Below are 22,748 nucleotides of genomic sequence, written 5' to 3' on the forward strand. Positions count from 1 at the left end.
CAATGGGTGGTGAAGGTCCAAATATTGCTTGATTAGAGTTAATAAGCAGTCATAAGTGAGGACGTTCTCTCTGTTTTCAATTATGCGAGTCCAAATATAATTTCGAAAATTATCTGGATCAAAGTTAGTGAGTGATCGATGGTAATAATGATATGTTTGGCATGCACTAGTCGGATGCGAGTTGCTGACACCAATTGAGATAAGGATAGGGAAATGATCACTGAGATGCGTGTCCTTGATGGTGGTCCATGATATGTTATGTGCGAGAGGGATTGTGCACAAAGATAAATCAACTGCACTTGGGGCAGATCCCGGGGCAGTTAACCTGGTAGGTGAGTCATCATTCAGAATTATGAGTTGTTGTTCAACTACTGTATGATATAGATTGTTGCCTTTTGATGAGTTGTCTACACAACCCCAGTAAGTATGATGCGCATTGAAGTCACCAGCAATAATAAGCTTTGGATAGGGTGTAAATTGATGAAGTATGGAGGCCCATTGAACTCGTGTAAGATAAATGTCCGGTGGACAGTAAATATTAACAACACATAGATTGAGCAGCTGGATCGCAAGTACATATAGATTGGGGATATAGGTCTGAAACGAATTCACTCTGTAAGACAAGTTGGCTGCTATTCAAGTAGCTATACCATCACATCCATATCCATCTATCCTTTCAATTTTATAGCCCTGCAGATGAAAGTTTGAGGATGGTTGAAATCAAGTCTCTTGTAATAAAATAATATGCGGCACATATTCCTGTATAAGTAGTCGTAGTTCATTTTGTTTTGGCAGGATACTTCTGCTATTCCATTGTAGTATTCTGAGCATTTAACTGGAAAAAATTAGTTACAGTGTCCCGCAGCTTATTTACCACAGGGAAGGTCTGAACATTTGGCCCTAGGAGTTGTAGGAGCTGCAATATAGTGTTAATAATTTCTGTTTGCAACTGATTTTGTTGTGTCACAGACGTAGATGCTGTGCCTACTTTAGGCGGTGGGACTGGCAGAGATGAGGTAGAGGCCCCTTGAGTAACAAAAGCATTCTCGGTCTGGGTCGCTGGTGTAGGTGTACTCGAATGGATATCTGGCTGATGATGCCCAATAAGAATACGATGATAACCAGCTTTATCATAGCCGGGCCTCGGAACAGGTCGAGGCTCCCTAGCAACTATTGAGGTAAATTTTCTTTTCCTGGGTGTATCAACAGTTGATTGGGATGCTGGTACCTTAAGCGGGGGGAAGTGTTGTGGGTGTAAGGTGGGGGCATATGTTGCAGGTTATAATTGCTCAGCTGCCTCTTTGAAGGTGATGTTATCCGTACACATTATTTTCTTGATATGTACCTGATATTCATGCATCGTACAGTCTTTCGACCCCACTTGATGATTCCCTTGACAATGGAGACATATTAAACAATCCTGCTGGCAATCATTGGTAAGATGTGACAAAGCACAGCGTCCACATCGAAGTGATTTTGCACGACAATAAACTGCTAAATGCCCATAACGCTGGCAGATTAAGGGGTTGAAGATAAATGGTTGGACCTCCAGAACCACACTAAATAGACTGACCTGAATAGGCAACGTTTGTGCCCGAAATGTAATTTTCACAGAGCCGGTTGGTAGGTATTCTATTCCATTTTCTGTGACAACGTTTCGGTTAAGTCTTTGCACTTTGGCCAGTGGGAAGATGGACTCAATGTGCGCAAGTATCTCTGGTACTGTTATATCCTTATCAACTCCCTTTATCAAACCAACTCTATAGATATTTGATGTAGGAATATATGCTTTTAGCTTTTTCCTGTAAGATAGGATTATTGAGAAAATCATTGGCTGCTTGATTAAAAACAACTTGTATTCTATTGCGCCCTTTTCTAACAATTTTTTTAACACCTGGGATTTTTTTTATCATAAAATAATTTCCCTAAAGCCATAGGGTGAATCCCCGCCACATTTTTTTGATCTATAGATTCTACCATAACCAAATAAGGGCCAAAATGTTCGCGAGAATAGGTTTCCTTAACTTCTTCCTGGGTATTAGTATCTAAATCCATACTATTAAGTGTTGAGTGCTACCAAGGGCATTCGGGGTATTAGTAGCCAAATCTATACTGTTAGTTGAGTGCTACTGAGAGCATTAGTAGACGTTAAATCAGGTTTTGTAGGGTTAGAATTAATTGTCTTTTCTTTCCGCTTCACCACAAGTTTAGGTGGACGTAGTGTCCCACCACCCCCACTTTCAGCATCCATTGCCTAAAACTCGCCACACACGCCGACTGTTACACAAACAACCACCGATGCACGACCGACACACGTACACGCCAAGACCCGGAACCGTCCAGCAAACTCGACGCTCGAAAGATGTAGGTACAACCTGGTGATAACTATGTCACAACAACTGCTCCGCACTACTGTTCTCTCATTAGTCCTTGCTCCGCACCGCTCGGCCCCCCCCCCCCCCCCCTGTACCCTCCTTTGCTGTGACGTAATCGCTGTCGAACTTTCAACAAAAGAAAGCCGGAACTTAATACCTAGAGACATAGAGTTGTTCATGCCTCGCCTTTGATCTGTTTCAGTGTTGATTGTCTAGTATTGGCATTTTACAGTATTTGCTAATGTTAATATGGAGCCAAGAAATTAAGAGGAGCGAGTGAGCGACTTCCTGTAATATTTTGAACACACTGCCCAAGCAGGTAATTTTGTTGTTCTAAGGATGGGTATTATCATTCACAGTGTTTAAATTGTGAACCGCGAAGAGCCTTTACTTCGTTCGTTCTGTACCTGACTGGAATTGCTACATTATTTAATTGTGTCCGTGTATTTTGGTAATAAGTTCCGAATTTTGCGATGGCAGATAATGCAAGTGTTACTCAAGATGACGCTCCTGATGCAAAGCGAATGAAAAGTGAATCCCTAACCTCTGAGTGCCGCACTGACAGTATCCACTCTAGTTTGAGCGACTTTTCGAGTTTTGAGTTGCAACGTGTGTTAAACGAAAACGCTCAAAGAAAAACGGTTTTCATACAAGGTTCATTTAAAGAAAGAAAAGGACAAGCCATTGTTATCCTTGAAAAAACACCGTTTGACGAGAAATCTATCGATGGGATTTTGAGTGCAAATTCTCGACTGAAGAGAGATTTCTCTAACGATATATACGGGAATTATGAATGTTACCCTGAAATCCAATTCAACAGTAAGTACCGAGATTTGTTTCTGCGGAGATGTATTTTCTTAATTCCTTTTTACAAGCACTTGACATTATTTTATTACTTGTATCAAGATTATGACATTCTATAGAAGGAGAGCTAGGATAGAAACAGAATCATAGTTATAGGAGAAACGGGTATATGATAAATAAAATACTGTAGCATACAACATCAGGGGTAGCTAGAAGTAACTTATTGTTTAGAATAGGTTATGCCGTGCGATTAGGGGCGCGCGGCTGTGAGCTTGCATCCGGGAGATAGTGGTTTCGAATCCCACTTTCGGCAGCCCTGAAGATGGTTTTCCGTGATTTCCCATTTTCACATCAGGCAAATGCTGGGGCTGTACCTTAATTAAGGCCACGGCCGCTTCCTTCCAACTCCTAGGCCTTTCTTATCCAATCGTCGTCATAAGACCTATCTGTGTTGGTGCGACGTAAGCCACTGGCGAAAAAAAAAAAGGAATAGGTTATGTTTACTGAGGGATGTATGAAGTAAATCCTCTGGCGCTGTCAGCTACGAGGGGGCATTCGTCTACCAAGCAGCCGCTGTTAAGCCCAAAGGGCTACAAATTACGAAATGATTTTTTTTTCTTGGCTGTTTTTCTTGGCATTACAGCCTGGGGCCACGAAGTATCTCTGTGTCAGATAGCTCCTCAGTTTTAATTACATAGGTTGAGTTGAACTGAAACTAGAACCAGTCTTCAGATGCAGGTAAAAATCCTTGACCTCCTTGCCAGGAATCAAACCTGGGGCCTACAGGTAAGAAACAGGCGCTACCTCTACAGCACGAGGCCTTGAGAGACATATGACTCCATATAATTTATGTAACCTGTGCATTGGTTAAGCAAAAATTCCTCTTATTTGACATATGATGATGATGTTTATTGTTTAAAGGGGCCTATCAGCTAGGTCATTGGCCCATATTTGATATTTAGGAAGGAATGTAACTAGGGTAAATCTCTCAAAAAGGTGGGTGTCAGCTTGAAGTGGTACTCATAAACGCGAATAAGTACTAACATGCACATTTGATCAAAACTAGTTATTGTGAAAAGAAGAATATGACTGTATATATGTGCATTGGTACTGTATTTTGTTTCGTCCAACAAATCATGCAGTGATGTGGGGCTCATCAGTTATATTTACAGTGACAAAGGAGAAAAATATATACCCACCGTAAGAAATAAAGATAAATATACAATCTAGTAAAGAAACGCAAATAAGCATTATACCGATATAAGTTCACTTTCAAGAGCTAAGTGTTGTTCAATAGAAAAAATAGAGTAGTGACTCTGCCTTCATGAGGTACAGGTAGTAGGCAGTAGGGAATATTATCAGCTGATCATTTGAGTCGGTGTTCGTGTTTACAGTTGACCGAGTCAAGGTATGTTCAGATGGTTTCAGTGAGTTTTATTGTTGCAAGTAGTACATTTGTTGTTATGTATATATAAGTATGATAATGCATAGGCTAATTGTTTTGTTTAAGTATGAATATGCTATTAATTTGAAAGAGGAAAACTCATCCTATAGTTTGCGCAGATTATGTCAGTTATCTGCCATAGTGTTTGATGATTTGTAGTGATGTATAACGTGTAAATGGCCAGGCTGAGTGGCTCAGATGGTTGAGGCGCTAACCGTCTGATCCCAACCTGGCAGGTTCAATCCTGGCTCAGTCCGGTGGTATTTGAAGGTGCTCAAATATGTCAGCCTCATGTCAGTAGATTTACTGGCACGTAAAAGAACTCCTGCAGGACAAAATTCCGGCACCTCGGCGTCTCCGAAAATCGAAATAGAAGTTAGTGGGACGTAAAGCAAGTAACATTATTATTGTTATTAACATGTGAATGAATAAGTAATTGCATTGTTTACATGCCTGATGTGTGTGACTGTGAAAAATTAATTACAGCAGTGAAAATATAACTATTTTTGTGAAGAAATTGCAGTTGAGTGAATATTTATGTTTTACAACTGCTCTGTACTTGTAATAAACATCAGCTTATTGGGCTGTGTTTAATGCAAGCCAAAGAGATCCTAATACAGAACAAAAACACGAACTGGACTGGAACACAACATAATAAGCTGAAAGTTTATTTCAAATTGTACTCGATTCTTGTTTGATAATTATTATGTTTTGTTTATTACCTTCTGGTGGTTCATAGTGTGGCTTACTTTAGTCACGCCTTATTTCGTTAACTGTGGGTGATGGCTGTGTGGCCGACTAATTGGTCCTGAAAGGTGGGTTCTGTGGAATACGAGTGGGCATCTTAGACATATTCCGAGTCATGGCCCTCCGTGTCCTCAGGCGGCTAGGACTATACAATCTACCGTTGTCCCTAACCTGTTAGAGGAGATATTCTCACTGGGACTATGTGTAAGTAGGCCAGCATCCTGCTTCATAGAATTTCCCTGAGCATGCTCAGAATGTTTTAAGAAAGAAAGTAGAACCAGCGGAGTCAGCAAAAAAGGATGCGTCCGGATGTGTTAGGAGAATTATATTCGGGTAAGGGCAGATAACGAGGAGGAGATTGGAGATTATAAAGTGTCCTTAAAAGGTGTTAAAAAGGGAAGAACAGAGTGTGGTTTAGGACTGTTCATCAGGAATACAACTGCACTGAGTATAGTTTCTGTTAGGTACAAAAATGAGCAAATGATATGGATGGATTTAGGAATTAGCACTAGAATTGTCTCATTGTATTCACCATGTGAGGGTACACACGAGGATGAAGTTGACAAGTTTTATGAAGCACTGAGTGACACTGTAGTTAGGGTCAAGAGCAAGGATAGGATAGTGCTAATGGGCTGTTGTGAATGGCGTTTCGTGACATGCCTTTCGCATTTAACAGAGTGAGCGAACAGACTCGGACGAGATTCGAATCCGCGACCTCCAGGGTATAAAGCCTGTGATGTGAAAAGTAGCAGGTATATGAACACGTGTATGTATGAAGGGAAATTACAGGAGAGTCTGTATTTGTCTATAATTTATAATTCCTAAATAATAGTAATGATAATAATAATGGGAATGACAGAATATTCCAAAGAAAGAATTAGAACATTTGTTGTGGCATAATGGTTCATGGTGTGGGTTACTGCAGTCACGTCCTAGTTCATGAACCATGGGCAACGGCTGAGTGACCTAGTAAGTGGTCCTGAGAGTCGGGATACCAGTTGCTACGGAATGGAAGTGGTCATCTCGGACATATTCTGAGTCATGGCCCTCCTATGTTCAGGCAGCTAGGACTGTAAAATTCATCAGTGGTCCATAACCCGTTAGAGGAGAGATCCTCACTTGGACTATGTGCAAGTAGGGTAGCATCCTGCTCCATGAATTTACCAAGCTCAGAACATTTTGTGCCTTTGCTGGCGGGACCTAGTGTTTACAGTGCATTATGTCTTCTGGTATGGGCTAGAGCAATTTTGTTACTTTCATTGATCTGACTCAGCTTTATCCTTGGCTTTGACAAAATGAAAGTGACTGAGGTATGAGTGATACTAGTAATGCCATTCCTTCTGCAGCCAGTCCCTGCTATGAATGGTGTGAAAATATTGCTCATGGGGTCGGTTGGTGCATGCATTTCAGTGGGCTTGGCAGACTGATATGTAATAACAACTTCTGGCTTGGTGAGGAAAGCAATGGAAAGCAACGGGAAACTACCTCACTCCTCATTTCCCTAGTACGCCTCTTCAGTGATGCCTAGGCCATCTATGACAGCTGATGGCGGAGCTGCTGAGGATCCAACCAGCCTTCGGGCTGAAGACTAAACAAACATACGTACATACATACATACATACATACATACATACATACAGAACATTTTAAGCAAGCCTCGGACCTATGGGAGTAATGGAGTCTCACTCCCATTTGACAGACCAGGGACTCCTTGGAAACAACTTGGCGAACAAAATGAAATTCGATGGGGAGCTATCAATATTAATGGGGCTTATGGAAGAAATAAAGTAGAACTGGCTGAGTCAGCAAAGAGGATGCATTTGGATGTGCTAGGAGTAAGTGATATTCGGGTAAGGGGAGATAACGAGGAAGAGATAGGAGATTATAAAGTGTACTTGACGGGTGTTAGAAAGGGAAGCGCAAACTCTGGGGTAGGGCTCTTTATCAGGAATACCATTGCATGCAACATAGTTTCTGTTAGGCACGTAAATGAGCGAATGATGTGGGTAGATTTGTCAGTTGGAGAAATTAGGACTAGAATTGTGTCCGTGTATTCACCATGTGAGGGTGCAGATGGGGATGAAGTTGACAAGTTTTATGAAGCATTGAGTGATGTCGTGGTCAGGGTCAACAGCAAGGATAGAATAGTGCTAATGGGCGATTTCAATGCGAGAGTTGGAAATAGAACTGAAGGATACGAAAGGGTGATTGGTAAATGTGGGGAAGATATAGAAGCTAAAGGGAATGGGAAGCGTTTGCTGGACTTCTGTGCTAGTATGGGTTTAGCAGTTATGAATACATTCTTCAAGCATAAAGCTATTCACCGCTACACATGGAGGCTAGAGGTACCAGATCCATAATAGACTATATCTTAACCGACTTTGAATTCAGGAAGTCTGTTAGGAATGTACGAGTTTTCTGGGGATTTTTCGGTGATACAGACCACTATCTGATCTGTAATGAACTAAGTATCACTAGGCCTAGGGTAGAGAAAGTGAAATCTGTCTGCAAACGAATAAGGGTAGAAAATCTCCTGGACGAGGAAATTAGACGGAAGTACATGGATATGATTAGTGAGAAATTTCAAACAGTGGACAGTAAGCAGGTTCAGGATATAGAAGGTGAATGGGTGGCATACAGGGATGCTATAGTAGAAACAGCAAGGGAATGCCTAGGAACAACTGTTTGTAAAGATGGGAAAAGGTGAACATCTTGGTGGAATGATGAAGTGAGAGCAGCTTGTAAACGTAAAAAGAAGGCTTATCAGAAATGGCTCAAACAACGGCCGAGGCAGGCAGGGATTTGTAAGTAGATGAAAGAAACAGAGCGAAACAAATAGTTGTTGAATCCAAAAAGAAGTCGTGGCAAGATTTTGGTAATAACCTGGAAAGGCTAGGTCAAGCAGCAGGGAAACCTTTCTGGACAGTAATAGAGAATCTTAGGAAGGGAGGGAAAAAGGAAATGAACAGTGTTTTGAGTAATTCAGGTGAACTCATAATAGATCCCAGGGAATCACTGGGGAGGTGGAGGGAATATTTTGAACATCTCAGTGTAAAAGGAAATCATCCTGTGGTGTTGCAAACAGCTAAGCTCATGGGGAGGAGGTAAATGATGTTGGTAAAATTACGCTTGAGGAAGTGGAAAGGATGGTAAGTAAACTCCATTGTCATAAAGCAGCAGGAATAGATGAAATTAGACCTGAAATGGTGAAGTATAGTGGGAAGGCAGGGATGAAATGGCTTCATAGAGTAGTAAAATTAGCATGGAGTGTTGGTAAGGTACCTTCAGATTGGACAAAAGCAGTAATTGCACCTATCTATAAGCAAGGGAACAGGAAGGATTGCGACAACTATTGAAGTTTCTTATTGATTAGTATACCAGGCAAAGTATTCACTGGCATCTTGGAAGGGAGGGTGCGATCAGTCGTTGAGAGGAAGTTGGATGAAAACCAGTGTGGTTTTAGACCACAGAGAGGCTGTCAGGATCAGATTTTCAGTATGCGTCAGGTAATTGAAAAATGCTACGAGAGGAAAAGGCAGTTGTGCTTATGTTTCGTAGATCTAGAGAAAGCATATGACAGGGTACCGAGGGAAAAGATGTTCGCTGTACTGGGTGACTATGGAATTAAATGTAGATTATTAAAATCAATTAAAGGTATTTATGTTGACAATGGGGCTTCAGTGAGAATTGATGGTAGAATGAGTTCTTGGTTCAGGGTACTTACAGGAGTTACACAAGGCTGCAATCTTTCATCCTTGCTGTTCATAGTTTACATGGATCATCTGCTGAAAGATATAAAATGGCAGGGAGGGATTCAGTTAGGTGGAAATGTAGTAAAGCAGTTTGGCCTATGCTGACGACTTGGTCTTAATGGCAGATTGTGCCGAAAGCCTGCAGTCTAATATCTTGGAACTTGAAAAGAGGTACAGTGAGTTTGGTATGAAAATTAGCCTCTCGAAGACTAAATTGATGTCAGTAGGTAAGAAATTCAACAGAATTGAATATCAGATTGGTGATACCTAGAACAGGTCGATATTTTCAAGTATTTAGGTTCAGTGTTGCCACCTTATATTTTCAAGATCCGCTAAATAGTACTAAAAATCCGCTAAAATTCCGCCAAGAAATCCAATCTCAACTAATGAGCAATAATAATAATAATAATAATAAAGTAAATGTCTGCACTCACCTGATCTGTGAGTTTCACTGGGATTAACCTCTTCCTGCGAGCCGGCGAGCTAAAACTTGTAGGCGTTTTACTGCCGGGCACAAACTAGGTGAATCCCCTACCTCAAGGGCCACACACAGAACAGGCCAGTCTTCCTTCATAGCATAATTAATATAAATGCTACTCTCTCACAGTTTCATTATCTGTCGTCATTCGTCAACTAAGAGATAAGCACCCTTTCCTCACGCGTTACAAATTTATGATACCATGATCTCATAACATCAAATCAAATAACATGTTTTCCTCATGTGACTGCTAGCTCCTGACAAGAAATACCGAATAGCTCGGAGACAGACTGGAATACAAATTTAAAAAAAAAAGTTAAATGGATAAAACGCTAAATTCCGCTATAATAAATCTAGAATTCTGCCAAAAATTCTGCTGTCCGCTAAATGGTGTATTTCTCCACCGACAGTCTTCTAATTCCGCCAAATTTAGTGGAAAATCCGCTAAGTTGGCAACACTGTTTAGGTTGTGTTCTCCCAGGATGCTAATATAGTAAGTTGCCTATGTATGTAATTACTTTTAGATTAAGGATGCGCAGCTGTGTGCTTGCATTTGGGAGGTAGTATTTTCGAATCCCACTTTGGCAGCCTTGAAGATGATTTTCTGTGAATTCTGATTTTCACATGTAACAAATGCTGGGGCTATACCTTAATTAATGCTATGGTCGCTTCCTTCACACTCCTAGACCTTCTTGGTCCTATCGTTGCCAATATAATTGTCTGTGTTTATGAAACTATAGAAATGTAGTTTAAACTAAATATACGTAGAGATTATTATTATTATTATTATTATTATTATTATTATTATTATTATTATTATTATTATTATTATTATTGTACCAGGAGGTACACCTCAACTCTCCGCACATTTAAAAGAAGCGCCTTAAGGAACGCTATCTCTCATACAAATCTGGAAACAGCTAGTGCATGAAGTTGCGACATTAATCGGAAGATTTCACTGATAAATAAGAGTATTGTGTTATTTTAAGGTTTCCTAAACTGACTGGATTTATTTATTTTGTTTTGCTGTACAGCAAGAAGTTCGAACTTTTCTCCATAGATGTCCTTACAAAAACTGTGGTCGTGCACTCTGGTGCAAGGTGGAAGAACTAGTGATTTAAAGAAGTTTTCTGGCCAATTAGAAATTTTCTGTAATTAATTTTTCAGCCAATAATAGGCTTCTTGTACCTTTTGGATTATCCAATAAAAATGAGAGGGTGTGTCTGGATTTAGTCCAGAGCTTTCTTGAAACATCCCCTCGGGTATATAAGCTGCGGCTTCTTCAGGAAGAACAGCAGCCCAGGTAATGGCCACCAGTTTTCTATCTTTGTAGCTGTCTCCACGAACTTATTCGAGGGGAAAGTTCTAAACTTTAACTATGTAACTGTTTGATTTCAAAAATGTAAACTCCTTCCTTTTCATGTAAAATTTCATAAAGTCTTAAACTGTAAATCAGGGATAGAGTGCGTTACCCTCTCAAGTTCCCCTTCAATTTATTTTGAGGTGACTACGATTTTGTAACTGTTTCTTTTTCCTGTAATGCATTAAATTATCCTTTCATTCTATTCACCTTAGTAGCTTGGGATTAGCCTCTGTATCATCGGGCCGTGAGCCCAATTAGGGTTTTATACTTGGTTTTCTAGGAGCGCAACTGTATACCTCCATAGATTTTGTGTTTGGGCCAGTAATTTAACCTGTCCTTTCCACGAAGGCCCAGTAGTTTGTGTACAAAAATTGTAAATTGTAGGTTGGGCCTAGAGAGGCCAGAAATTGTAAGATTTTTTGTAATGTTGCCCTGAGTAGGCTGTAAGAAATAGGGAGCCAGTCTCCTTTGTTGAATTTGGAGAGCTTGTAAACTATTTCTGGTTTTTGTGTGATATTATTAGTGTCTTTGGAAGGCTGTAAATTTGTAACGGTTGGAACAAAGTGCTCTGGAATTGGGGTATTTCTGTCCTTGTCTAAATAACACAACATTTGCGAGGTTGTAAAGTTGTAAAATTGGGGCTTGAAGCCCAAAAGTGTTAAATTGCTTGTTCTGGGGTTTTCTATTTTTATATAAAAATTGTAACTGTACTTGATACACTGTTGTTAAGTTTGATTTTCTGAAAAGAAATATAACCTTTATTTCAAAGTTTTAAAAGAATGATATTGTAGATAGACCCATTCAAGCCTGCACCTTCTTTCACCTCTCTCTGAACCACGGAAACCCGGTGACAATTATTATTATTATTATTATTATTATTATTATTATTATTATTATTATTATTATTATTATTATTATTATTATTATTATTTCTTTTTCCCTACTATATGCTAACAGAAAATAAAACTGCCCTTAATTGCTGAAATACTGAAGGTACAAGGGAAGAGATCTAAAATAATAACTCGACAATTACTTCTCTTGAAACTGTGACAGGGACTTGAAACCATATTAAAATAGGCTATTGGAATCAGCTGATTTATTTTTACTTGAGCATATGTCAGCAGTGGATTATATGGAACAGCAATATTCACCAAGTGAAATACTTTATATTCTCTTACTCATTTTTTTTAAAAATCTTCAACAAAATTGACAAGGCTTTTGTATTATTTTATTTAAAGAAAGTATTACCTTCGTGATGGTCCAACGAATCTTAAAGTAGTATATGAAATACTGTGACTAGTACAAATATGAATGTAAAAACTGCAGAAGGCACAACTTCGTACAATAACCTGTCTTTCAACAAAACTATAGATATTTAATCAAAAGAAAAAGGTCTATTACTTCATATTTCTCACAAACCAAATTCAAAACTAAGTGAACCTTACCTTCATAACCTACAGGATGTAATCTACCAAACTCCAACACTCAAGGTAAATTACAGGGTCAGGTTCTCCCATATAAACTAAGACTGTCCAAGAGGTGTTTTTTTTCTCTGATATGTAAGCTGCAGTATTGGAGGCACGCACATAATTGTTGATCTCCCAAACAGCGTGCCTTGTTCGACCTCACAAGGATTAGTCGCCAGTCTGAATCTCAGCTGTTAACATGGTGAGACAGTTATTGCAACACCGTATTTTCGTATGTAAAAGTTATTTTAAGTAAGAGTTGGCTCGACAGGTATGCAATACATTTGTTCAGTCAGTTCCTGGTGAAGTGCCACCTTCACGAGCACAGATTCACGTAATTGTAAATAGATTTGGAACAAATGGCCCAGTGCTCAATAAAAAACATATGTGCACATGATCAGTAGGAAAAGCTAGATAACATTGGTGCGAATCTTGAACATCACCGAATAAATCACTCACCAAATTAGCTTAACTATTTGTTTTGGTTTCTTCTGCACACAGAGCTACAAAGCTGTTACATATCAAACCGTACAGGTATACACGGGCTCATTGTTTAAAACCTGCCGATCCAGCCACAAGAGTGAGATATTGTGAGTGGTATTATGCATCATTAAGTGATCGTTTATTCGACTCTCAGCTTGTGCTCTTTTCGGATGAGGCCTGGTTTCATTTTAATGGTTGTGTGAACAGTCATAACTCTCACTATTGGTGTGCAGAAAATCCTAATGGTGTTTATGAAGTCCGTCATTATGATAGGAAGATTGGTGTTTGGTGTGCTGTTAATGCAAGACAGATAATTGGGCCTATTTTTTTCAAGACAACAGTAAATGCAGAGAGGTACCAAGATGACATTTTGATGGTATTCTTCCATCAGTTAACAGAAGAAGAAAATTGCGTGGATGGTTTCAACAAGATTCAGCCCCTGCTTATACAGCAGAGGATTTCCTTCTTACAATCTCGGAAATGTTTGCAGACAGAGTGATTGGTGCTGGTCTAAACTTATTTCCCCCTCGTTCTCCAGATCTAACAGTGTGTGATTTTTGCTTGTGGGGTAAACTGAAAGAAAGAGTATATTGAACAAATCCTCACATTGGAGGAAATGAAAGAAAACGTTACGAATGGAATCAGAAACATTACAGTGGTAGAACTCACTCGCGTCAGCCAGAATGTAGTTTATATAATCCCTGTTTAACAGAGGAAGGATGACTCTTCCAGCATCTTTTATAAGGTAAGATTTCATATGAGATTGTATACACTCTTAAGGCAGGGCAGCCGCACGCAACATAAGTTCGGCTGAGGCAACTGCCGTAGCACAGAGTACAAACACTGTGCGTTTGGTCTTAGTTCATATGGGAGGCCTTTTATAAATTAAAAAAAAATCACTAATCTTGATTACTTTCAACAAATACCAAAGATGCTTTTTTATTGGACTAACTGGATCATTCACACACAAAATTAATGTATTATACTGTGTAATAATTACTATATTACAATGAAAATGTAGAATACTTTAACAGATGACTGTTCATGAGATTGTCCATGAATTCACAACCACTTACTAAATCATCTTTTGCATGTACCACCATCTTTCTTAGGCCATGTTGGCAACTACTGGATTGGCTTAGAGAAGGTAACAGGCACTGACAATAAAAGGAGGAAGGGGGAATGAATATGTATGAATACATAGGGAGCTGTAGCTCTCAGCTTTTCCCTTGTGTTGTATTTTAGGTTGCCTTTATGGTTACTTTCTTTATTCATTGTGAATTTGGGGAGAATTACACTTTGCAGAGTTCTTTTTTTGGTACAACATTGTATACATATGTAAATTTTTTGTATAAACTTCAGTACCGGTATACATGTGCTTTTCCAACTCTTAGGCCTATATTACACTATCACATCTCTGTGTCATGGAAGTTTGACGATGTTTATGTGATAAAATATTTTACAGTGTAATACAGCATCTTTGATCACATCTAGCTGTGACAGAGTTGTGTGATAACAGTTATACTCACGATCATACCTTTGATCAAATCTGTGACAAGGCAGAAAGAAAATGGCGGGTAATAAGTGCACATAGTCTGTGGTAACAACAAAACTTATTTCACATTATGAATCACATGAAATGTTGTACAATTTGAAGCATAAAGATTATAAAAACAGGGACAGAAGACTGAAAATTGACAAAAACATTCTCTCTCTCTCTCGTTCTCCTCAACCTGATGGTTGGTGGGTAGCATGACTGTCCTTGTCCAACGACCTTCTATCCTGAGCCAGGTGCTTGATTAGTATTAGTAGATCATTCAATTTTTTTAGTGAGGTCTTTATCTCTTTCTCAGTTTCAGCTATGAGAGCAGTATCATCTGCGAAACGTATTGTTTGGTATAGTTGGCCATTTATTTTTATTTCATGGGTGGAGGTGGCTGAAAATTCTTTCATTGCTGCTTTTAAATACACATTGAACAATAGAGGTGACCGACCACATCCGTGCCGTACTCCTTTCTTATTTTCCCGTTAATTTGCTCCTTTCCTATAAGCGCTGTCCGGTTCTTGTACAGCTGATAGATGATTTTCTGATCTCTGTAGTCCACTTTAAGACTTCTAAGGGCTTTAAGCATATTATTCTAGTTAACATTATTAAATGCTTTCTCTATTTCAATGAAAGCAATTAGGATGTTCTTATTGATTCTTAGGGCTTGTTCAATAATTGTTCTAAGGCTCAGAATTGCTTCTCTTGTTCCTCTGTTACTTTTAAACCCGAATTGATCCTCTGAGAGATTTTCTTCTATTATTTTCTCCATGCGATGGTAAACAATTCTTGTAGTAATTTTGGAGGCATGTGTTTAGCTTAACGATCTATAATCTTGACATCTCTTTCTATGATTACTTTTTATAACGTTGAGTTCAGTTGCACCGTTCTTCTGATATATTTATCCAAAATTTTCTCCATTTTTGCTGGCAAGATGTAGTGTTTACAGTGCACTATGTCTTCTGGTATGGGCTAGACTAAATTTGTTACTTTCATCGACCTGTCTCAGTCTTATTCTTGGCTTTGACAATATGAAAGTGACTGAGGTATGAGTGATACTAGTAATGCCATTCTTTATGCAGCCAGTCCCTGCTCTGGATGGTGTGAAATTGTCGATCATAGGGTCGGTTGGTGCCTGCATTTCAGTGGGCTTGGCAGACTGATATGCAATACAAACTTCTGGCTCAGTGAGGAAAGCAACGGGAAACTACCTCACTCCTCATTTCCCTAGTACGCCTCTTCAGTGACACCTAGGCCATCTATGACAGTTAATGGTGGAATGAAGTCAAATAAATAATAAAGTTTAACCCTTTCAGTCCCAAATTATTATTTTTGGGAGAAACTTTTTTCTTGTTTAGAATAGTTGTTTTAGAACACGGTGATCATGTTTAATAACAATTTTCAAAATTTCCCAAATAAATTTAGAAAATCCAGCATGTTGCTCTAGGTTAACATTGGGACTCTGTGGTAACATTCGAATACGACATATATATTTCACAGAGCTATTTAAATGGTGTTCTTCTGTACACAAAATTACATCTAGCAAACAAAATAAGCTATTTCTAACATTTTCTCACAATATAATTCTACAAAGGTAAATAGAACAGTAAATTGTGCTTCAAATGTTTCTTCAATTACTTGTTATGAAATTCGAAGAAGTAGTTCTTAGCTCCTGTCAAGCACAAATTAACACTACATTTAGAGCAGGTCAACTGGGTGATTCCACTAGGACAACATTTACATCAGCCTTTCCTTTTTTTCTTACTGAGCCAAGTGTGGATATGCATCATACCTTACATCATCGACTGGTCTTGGAGCAAACTTTTCTCGACTGGGTTCTGGAATTGGACTGTCACTTGGTCAGCCACGCTTTCGATTCAGAACTTTCCCTGCCCTAGTCAATGCTTGAGATATTTCTAACTGAAATTTTACAAGGAAATACATGCATTTTTCTCCTTGGTCCTTTTTTTTATGTTTACCGTACAGTAGCCAACCATGACTACTGCAACACTAATACACCAAAACACAATTCTCATATACCAATTGACCGATCTAATGTCTATTTTGTATAGCTCAAGCAGCATATCTGCTAGATCTACTACCCCCATGAACTGATTATATTCTTTCATCGCCGGGCTGAGTAGCCCAGACAGTTGAGGCGCTGGCCTTCTGACCCCAACTTGGCAGGTTCGATCCTGGCTCAGTCCGGTGGTATTTGAAGGTGCTCAAATACGTCAGCCTCGTGTCGGTAGATTTACTGGCACGTAAAAGAACTCCTGCAGGACAAAATTCTGGCACCTCGGCATCTCCGAAAACCGTAAAAGAGTAGTTAGTGGGACGTAAAGCAAATAACATTATTATTATTATTATTCTTTCACAACTTGGGGACACTCTATTCCCACAGTTTTCTTTTCCGACTGGCTCCATCGTTGGCATTTATCTTCTGGGTCTACACTGATATATGTAGAAATGAAATTGATTGCCTTCCTATTGAACCACAGAATGAGGGCAATGTTGTGTTCCTCTTCCACTCTGTAGTCATATGTGTCTCTTCCTTTCTTCTTTAGGTCATTTTCAGCCATAAGCGGACATTTCCCCATTCTGTCATTCAGGATGGTACCAACACAAAGAATACCCCTTTCTTTCGGGGCAATAGCTAACTGTAGGGAGGAAAACCAATTGTCAAAGTAAACTTTAAAATTTTTATGATCAGGAAGTTCACTTGTGAGAGCCATTACAATGTCGCCAGAAAAACCTATACCCACATCTTTGCAACTACCCTTCGCAGTATAAAATTCAAAATTCAAAACGATACTTGGGACGTTTTTTCTTTTCTGGGACATGTTCACTTATGCTGTTGTCTAAACTTCCTCCAGCACATTGTTCTCCGTAATCTGGATTTGCATCTCTGACCTACAGAACAAATGATTAAATCAAGGCGAGTATGATGTTCATAATACACTATTTATATATAGGCCTATATAGTTACAAAATTCATCACTTGAATCACTTATCTTCGAAGTCAGATATTGTCCCGTCAACAAGCTTCTCGAGAATATCCTCTATTTCTGTCTCTTTCAGTGCCCTACCAAAACGCTTCATATTGCTCATTATTGTTTTGAGGTTAGGATATGGTAACACAGTTTACCCCTTGAGTCCCAATGTTGCTTTAGATTAACAACAACTTCAGATATATTTATAACAAAATGATATTGCTAAATTTAAGTATATGTGATACACACGGTATTTTGAAAGGTTTCTACACAAAACAAAATAAATACACTCCTAATTCAATACACTCTCTCTCACTTATAAAATGCAGAAAGTAAACACCAAGACATCATCCTCACTGACCATGGAGTGCACCTCTGTCAACTTTTTTATCTAAGATAAATTATATTCAACTTTTCTGCCATCTCTTGACTGATTATGGAAGCTTATATCTGTAGTTAATTCACAGCAACATTGGGACTTAGGGAGAAGTAATAAGCTTAGTGCATGTGTGTACTGAATATCATGTTAACCTAAAGCAACATTGGGACTGAAAGGGTTAATTATTCCACCTATTCAATACATAAAAAGATGTTAATAAAGAATTAAATCTGTAAATAAAACTATAGGGACATGTTTTGCCCTTTAATTAAGGGCATCTTCAGCCTAATCTCAATCTGAAAGTTAATTAATCAGGTACCTGATTGTAATTAAATTACATATGAAGATGATGTCGGAAATGTTTCAAATGGTGAGCGAAATGGTTGGCAATAGTTTTGATATTCTTAAAATGAAACCTTAATAAAGTCTAATATACAACTAGTCGTAAATTTATGAATGTCCTTGTTTAAAAATTGGTAAAAGTGATAAAAGCTTTGACATAGTGTAATATACTCGAAGTCTTTAATGAGCAAATTTGATCACATTCATGTGATCAAAGATTTTATCACATTCTCTGACACAGAAATATGATAATGTAATATAGGCCTTATAAACTTGTTCTGAAAAGATTACAGTGCAACGGGTGGCTTCTGGCTGTTCAGAGTTCTAGAAGCCTAAAATTTCTTCTTACTCTGAAGCAAACGAAAGAATCATATGTTGGCGAATTGGCCAGTTGAAAGTGAAATCTTTTTGTTAACTGATAAATAAGTGGTTATCATAACAGGTACATTCCCCTCCTGTTAGAACTTCTTCTTTTCTTCATGGGGCCTCTAAATATTAGTTCCTAATTAGCGTCGACCTCTAAGTTCTTTTGCTACCATGTTTTCCCTTCATTTCCACCTAGATATACCTGCTCCCTTCACAAAGCTGCAGGTTGTTCTTATTGGGTTTTCTTGGATTTTTTCTCTCTCTTCACCTGGTAGTCCTAGAGTGGAGAGTCTGATTCTACCCAGCACCTCGCATTCGAAAAGTATTATTGCAAGATATTAGAAAAGTATGTCTTCAGCTGATTCCTCTGCTTCAGTGCATTTCCTACATATGTTGTCTCTTATTACTCCAATTCTATGTTGGTTTTTTTTTCAGATGGGAGTGTCCTGTCAACAGTCCTACTACCCATCTTATATTTTCTCTGCTGAGTCTCAACACTTCTTTAGTATGCTTCTTGTTTGGTCCTTTTATCAGTTCCTTTGCAATCCTGTATCCTGGAGTATTTTTCCAGTTTTCCATTTGTTTCTTTTATACCCATTTTCCTATGTAGTATCTGGCTTGTCCATAGGAAATCCTGCATACAGTTTCTGGGCCTACAAAATGTGTTTCTGCCCCTTTCCTGGCCAGTTTATCTGCCTTTTCATTTCCTTCTATACGTGCATGCACTGGTACCCATATTATTTTGACAGTGTTGTACTTTGAGAGCTTCAGGAGAAGCGAGTGGCAATACCGGACAATTCTGGATATTATCCGGACTGCCTCTAGTGCCTTAATGGCTGCTTGGCTGCCTGTAAAAATGAAAATGTTCTTATTCCTATAGTTCATGTTCAGATTTTCTTCATGACGTGTTATGATGGCTATCATTTCTGCTCGAAAGACTGCAGTGTGTCTGCCCAGGCTCATCTGGATTGATCTCTCAGGTCTTACCCCGTTGATCCCTCCTTCTGTGCCATCCACAGTCTTTGAGCCATCAGTCCACCACACTATATCTTCTTTTTCAGTATTCCATTTGTTGATATCCCAGTCTTCTTTTTGTATTATCTGGATCTCAAACGGTGAGTATCATATGATCAGAAGGCATGTGTAAGAACTTCCTCTGTTATTACTCTGTTAATTTAACAGTGTCCTAGATTGGTTCTTTGTGCATTCCAGCACTCTGATTGTGCCAATCTATATGAACTCATTCTAGCCTGTTCGTTTATGAAATTGCATAGTGATGGGAGGTCTAGTAAAGTATTCAAGGCTTCTGTCGGCGTAGTTCTCATAGCCCCAGTTATGGCTATGCATGCCATTCTCTGTAGCCTATCCAATCTACTGCCTACTTTTCCTTGACTTACTTTCTGCCACCAGATGATTGCAGCATAGGCCATCAACGGTCTAATGATCATTGTGTATATCTACATTACCATTGATGGTCTTAGGCCCCATGTCTTCCCAATGGCTCTTTTACATGCATACAGCAAGTTCTTGGCCTGGGTTATGTTCCTTTCTATATGTGGATTCCGGGTTAGATTTTTATCTAACACTACACCTAGGTGCAGTGCCTGTTCTTCCATAGGCCTATATATATCTTGTCCAAAGAGCTACAGTGATCTCTTTCCTTCTAATTTTCTCCTTCTTGTAAAAGGGATGAGAGTTATCTTGTTTGGGTTGACTGATAGTTGTTCTTCCTGTCACCAGTTTTCCACAAGGTTGAATGATCTTTGCATGAGGTCCTGGATAACACTCATCACCTTACCTCGTACCACAATCACTAGGTCATCTGTGTACCTTTGTGTATAGAAATCCTGTTCGTTAAGCATAGCTATGATTTTGTTCACCACGAGGTTCCACAGCAGAGGCGAAAGAACTCCTCCCTGGGCGCAGCCTCCGGTGGCCCTAACCGTCAGTGTTTATTCAAACAGGGTTGCTTTTATCTTCCTTCCGTCTAACATGGATTTAATCCATTTGACGATGGTTTTACTCACCGTGCTCTTTTCCAATGCTTTGATCATAGTCATAGGTTGTATTACTGAAGGCTCCTTCTATATCTAGGAATGCCGCCAGTGCAATTTCTTTATATTCTAGGCTTTCCTCTAGTTTACAAACCAACTGGTGGAGTGCTACTTCAGTGGATCTGCCAGGTCTATATACAAACTGATTTTCATGTAACGTTGAGTTCATTTGGACCGTTCTTCTGATATATTTATCCAGAATTTTCTCCATTGCTTTCAGCATGAAGGGCGTTAAACATAATGGTCTGTATGTTTTGGCGTGGGCATAGTTTGCCCTTCCAGGTTTAAGTATGAATACTGCTTTAGCTTCAGACCATATATTTTGGCAGGTACCCTAAAGCTAGACGAGTATCTCCCATCCTTCCTGTAGGAGTATCGGAAGTATCTCATCTGGCCCGAGCCTTTAAAAGGTGAAACGTGTCGATTGCCTATTTTACATGGTTGTGTTTTATTATTCTGTTGGCATAGTTCCAGTCTGCTCTTCGAGCTCCGGTCTCTGTTCCAACCGTTTCTTCTTTTGTCATCTCCTCAGCCTCAGGAAAGTGATACGGCATTAGCATCTCCAGCGTGTCCTTCCCCGCCTAAGTAATTGACCCATCTGGTTTCTCCAGTGTCCCCACCTGATTTATATGGGTTGCTTTAAGAACTTTCTGGAGTCTTGCTGTTTCAGTGTGTGATTCCACTTTTTCACAGAACAGTCTCAAAAATTTTCTTTTTGCTTTCCGTATCTCTAGGTTATACTCGGTGAGTTTCCCATGATATACGTCCCACATACAATTTCTAGATGATATTCTATACAACATCCTAACCTCTTTTTCATTTTCAGTTTGTTGTTCCACCACCTCACTTTTTTGGTGTTTTTATTTTCTTTAAGAAGACAGTTGTCATGGAATGAGTCTATAATGGCCTCTTCTAATAGTTCCACTGCCTCATCAAATTCTTTCTGTCCTCTCAAGTTAGTTGGAATTTTTTGCACAGCCTTCCCTAGAACTTTTCTGTATGTATACCAGTTAGTTCTTTTTGGGTCTCTGTACATCTCAATCCCACATAGTCTTGCATCTATTGCAAATTGGATGTGCTGATGGTCTGCCAATGATGGTTCCTCCAGCACTTTCCAGTCTTTAATAAAGTATGCAATATGCGTAGTACTTAGTGTAATGTCTATTACCTCCTTATGATTTTTATTTATAAATGTAGGCTTGTTTCCTAGGTTTAGTATCGTGAACTCGGTTCCAGCAATAAACTCTAGTAAAGACTCGCCTCTTGCATTGCAGTTTGTGCTGCCCCATGCCGTGTGGTGTGAATTTGCATCAGCTCCAAGGACTAGGTGTTTGCCTTTCTTCTTTGCATTACAAATTAGGTTCTCAACTTCTTCTGATGGGGACAGATTAGTTGAGTCATATGGGAGGTATGCAGAGCCTATGGTTATTTCTCTGGGACCTTCCCAATTTCCAAGTTTTATCTTGGCCACCACTAAGTCCTTTGAACAATGTTCCTGCAACAGAAGGCATTTTAGTTTTCTACTCACAAGTAAACATGTTGTAGACATATTCGATGTAGTATCATACATTAGCTTACCTCCAGATTCTGCCAGTCCTGCTACTTTGCCCTTAACTACCCATGGCTCTTGTATAAGAGCCACATTGATAGCCTCGGACTTGAACTTCCTGACGAAATTGGCCACAGTTGAATTTTTTATGTTGTAGGTTGGCTGTAGAACTTTCAGTACCATCCTTGCCAACGCTAGGTTTTGTTTTTCCCTTAATCACTTGAAATGTGATCTGCTTAAGTCCAAGCTTGGCCTTAAGGCCTCTCTTCTTGAGCTCTTCAAAATCTTTTTCATTAAGGGCCAAAACAATTGTCCTTCCTGTGTCATCAGTAGTTGTTGCATTCAGCACTCTCCACTCTTTCGTCGGAAGTTTGGTGTCATGGTTATGTATCCTGACAAGCCCATCATCAACTTTCATCTTGTCAAATGGACGAGGAAACTTGGTGATGACCTTTGTAGTATTCAGCACCTTCTTGGCTTCTGCAACCTCCAAATTATCCCCTCTCCAAGGGTTGCGTTTGGCCACTGTCTGTTCCAGCCAGCTTTTAGTTTCTGGATTTGCACAGATCAGTAGCATTGCTCCACTTTCCAGCCTTGGAGACTCGAGGAA

General features: G+C 39.2%; 1 protein-coding gene across 4 annotated transcripts in view; it reads left to right on the plus strand.

Annotated features, from left to right (window-relative positions):
* The first annotated feature begins 2,703 nt into the window (after positions 1–2,703).
* The window catches only part of Dcps (Decapping enzyme, scavenger), a 91,185-nt gene continuing 71,140 nt past the window's right edge, over positions 2,704–22,748 (plus strand). For all 4 annotated transcript variants that reach the window (XM_067151613.2, XM_067151614.2, XM_067151615.2 and 1 more), the window contains exon 1: positions 2,704–3,194. In XM_067151613.2, the coding sequence (XP_067007714.2) occupies positions 2,849–3,194 (346 nt within the window). In that variant the 5' untranslated portion in view covers positions 2,704–2,848. The remainder of the gene's footprint in view (positions 3,195–22,748) is intronic.

Source organism: Anabrus simplex, chromosome 7, assembly GCF_040414725.1.
Source record: "Anabrus simplex isolate iqAnaSimp1 chromosome 7, ASM4041472v1, whole genome shotgun sequence".
Classification (NCBI taxonomy): Eukaryota; Metazoa; Arthropoda; class Insecta; order Orthoptera; family Tettigoniidae; genus Anabrus; species Anabrus simplex.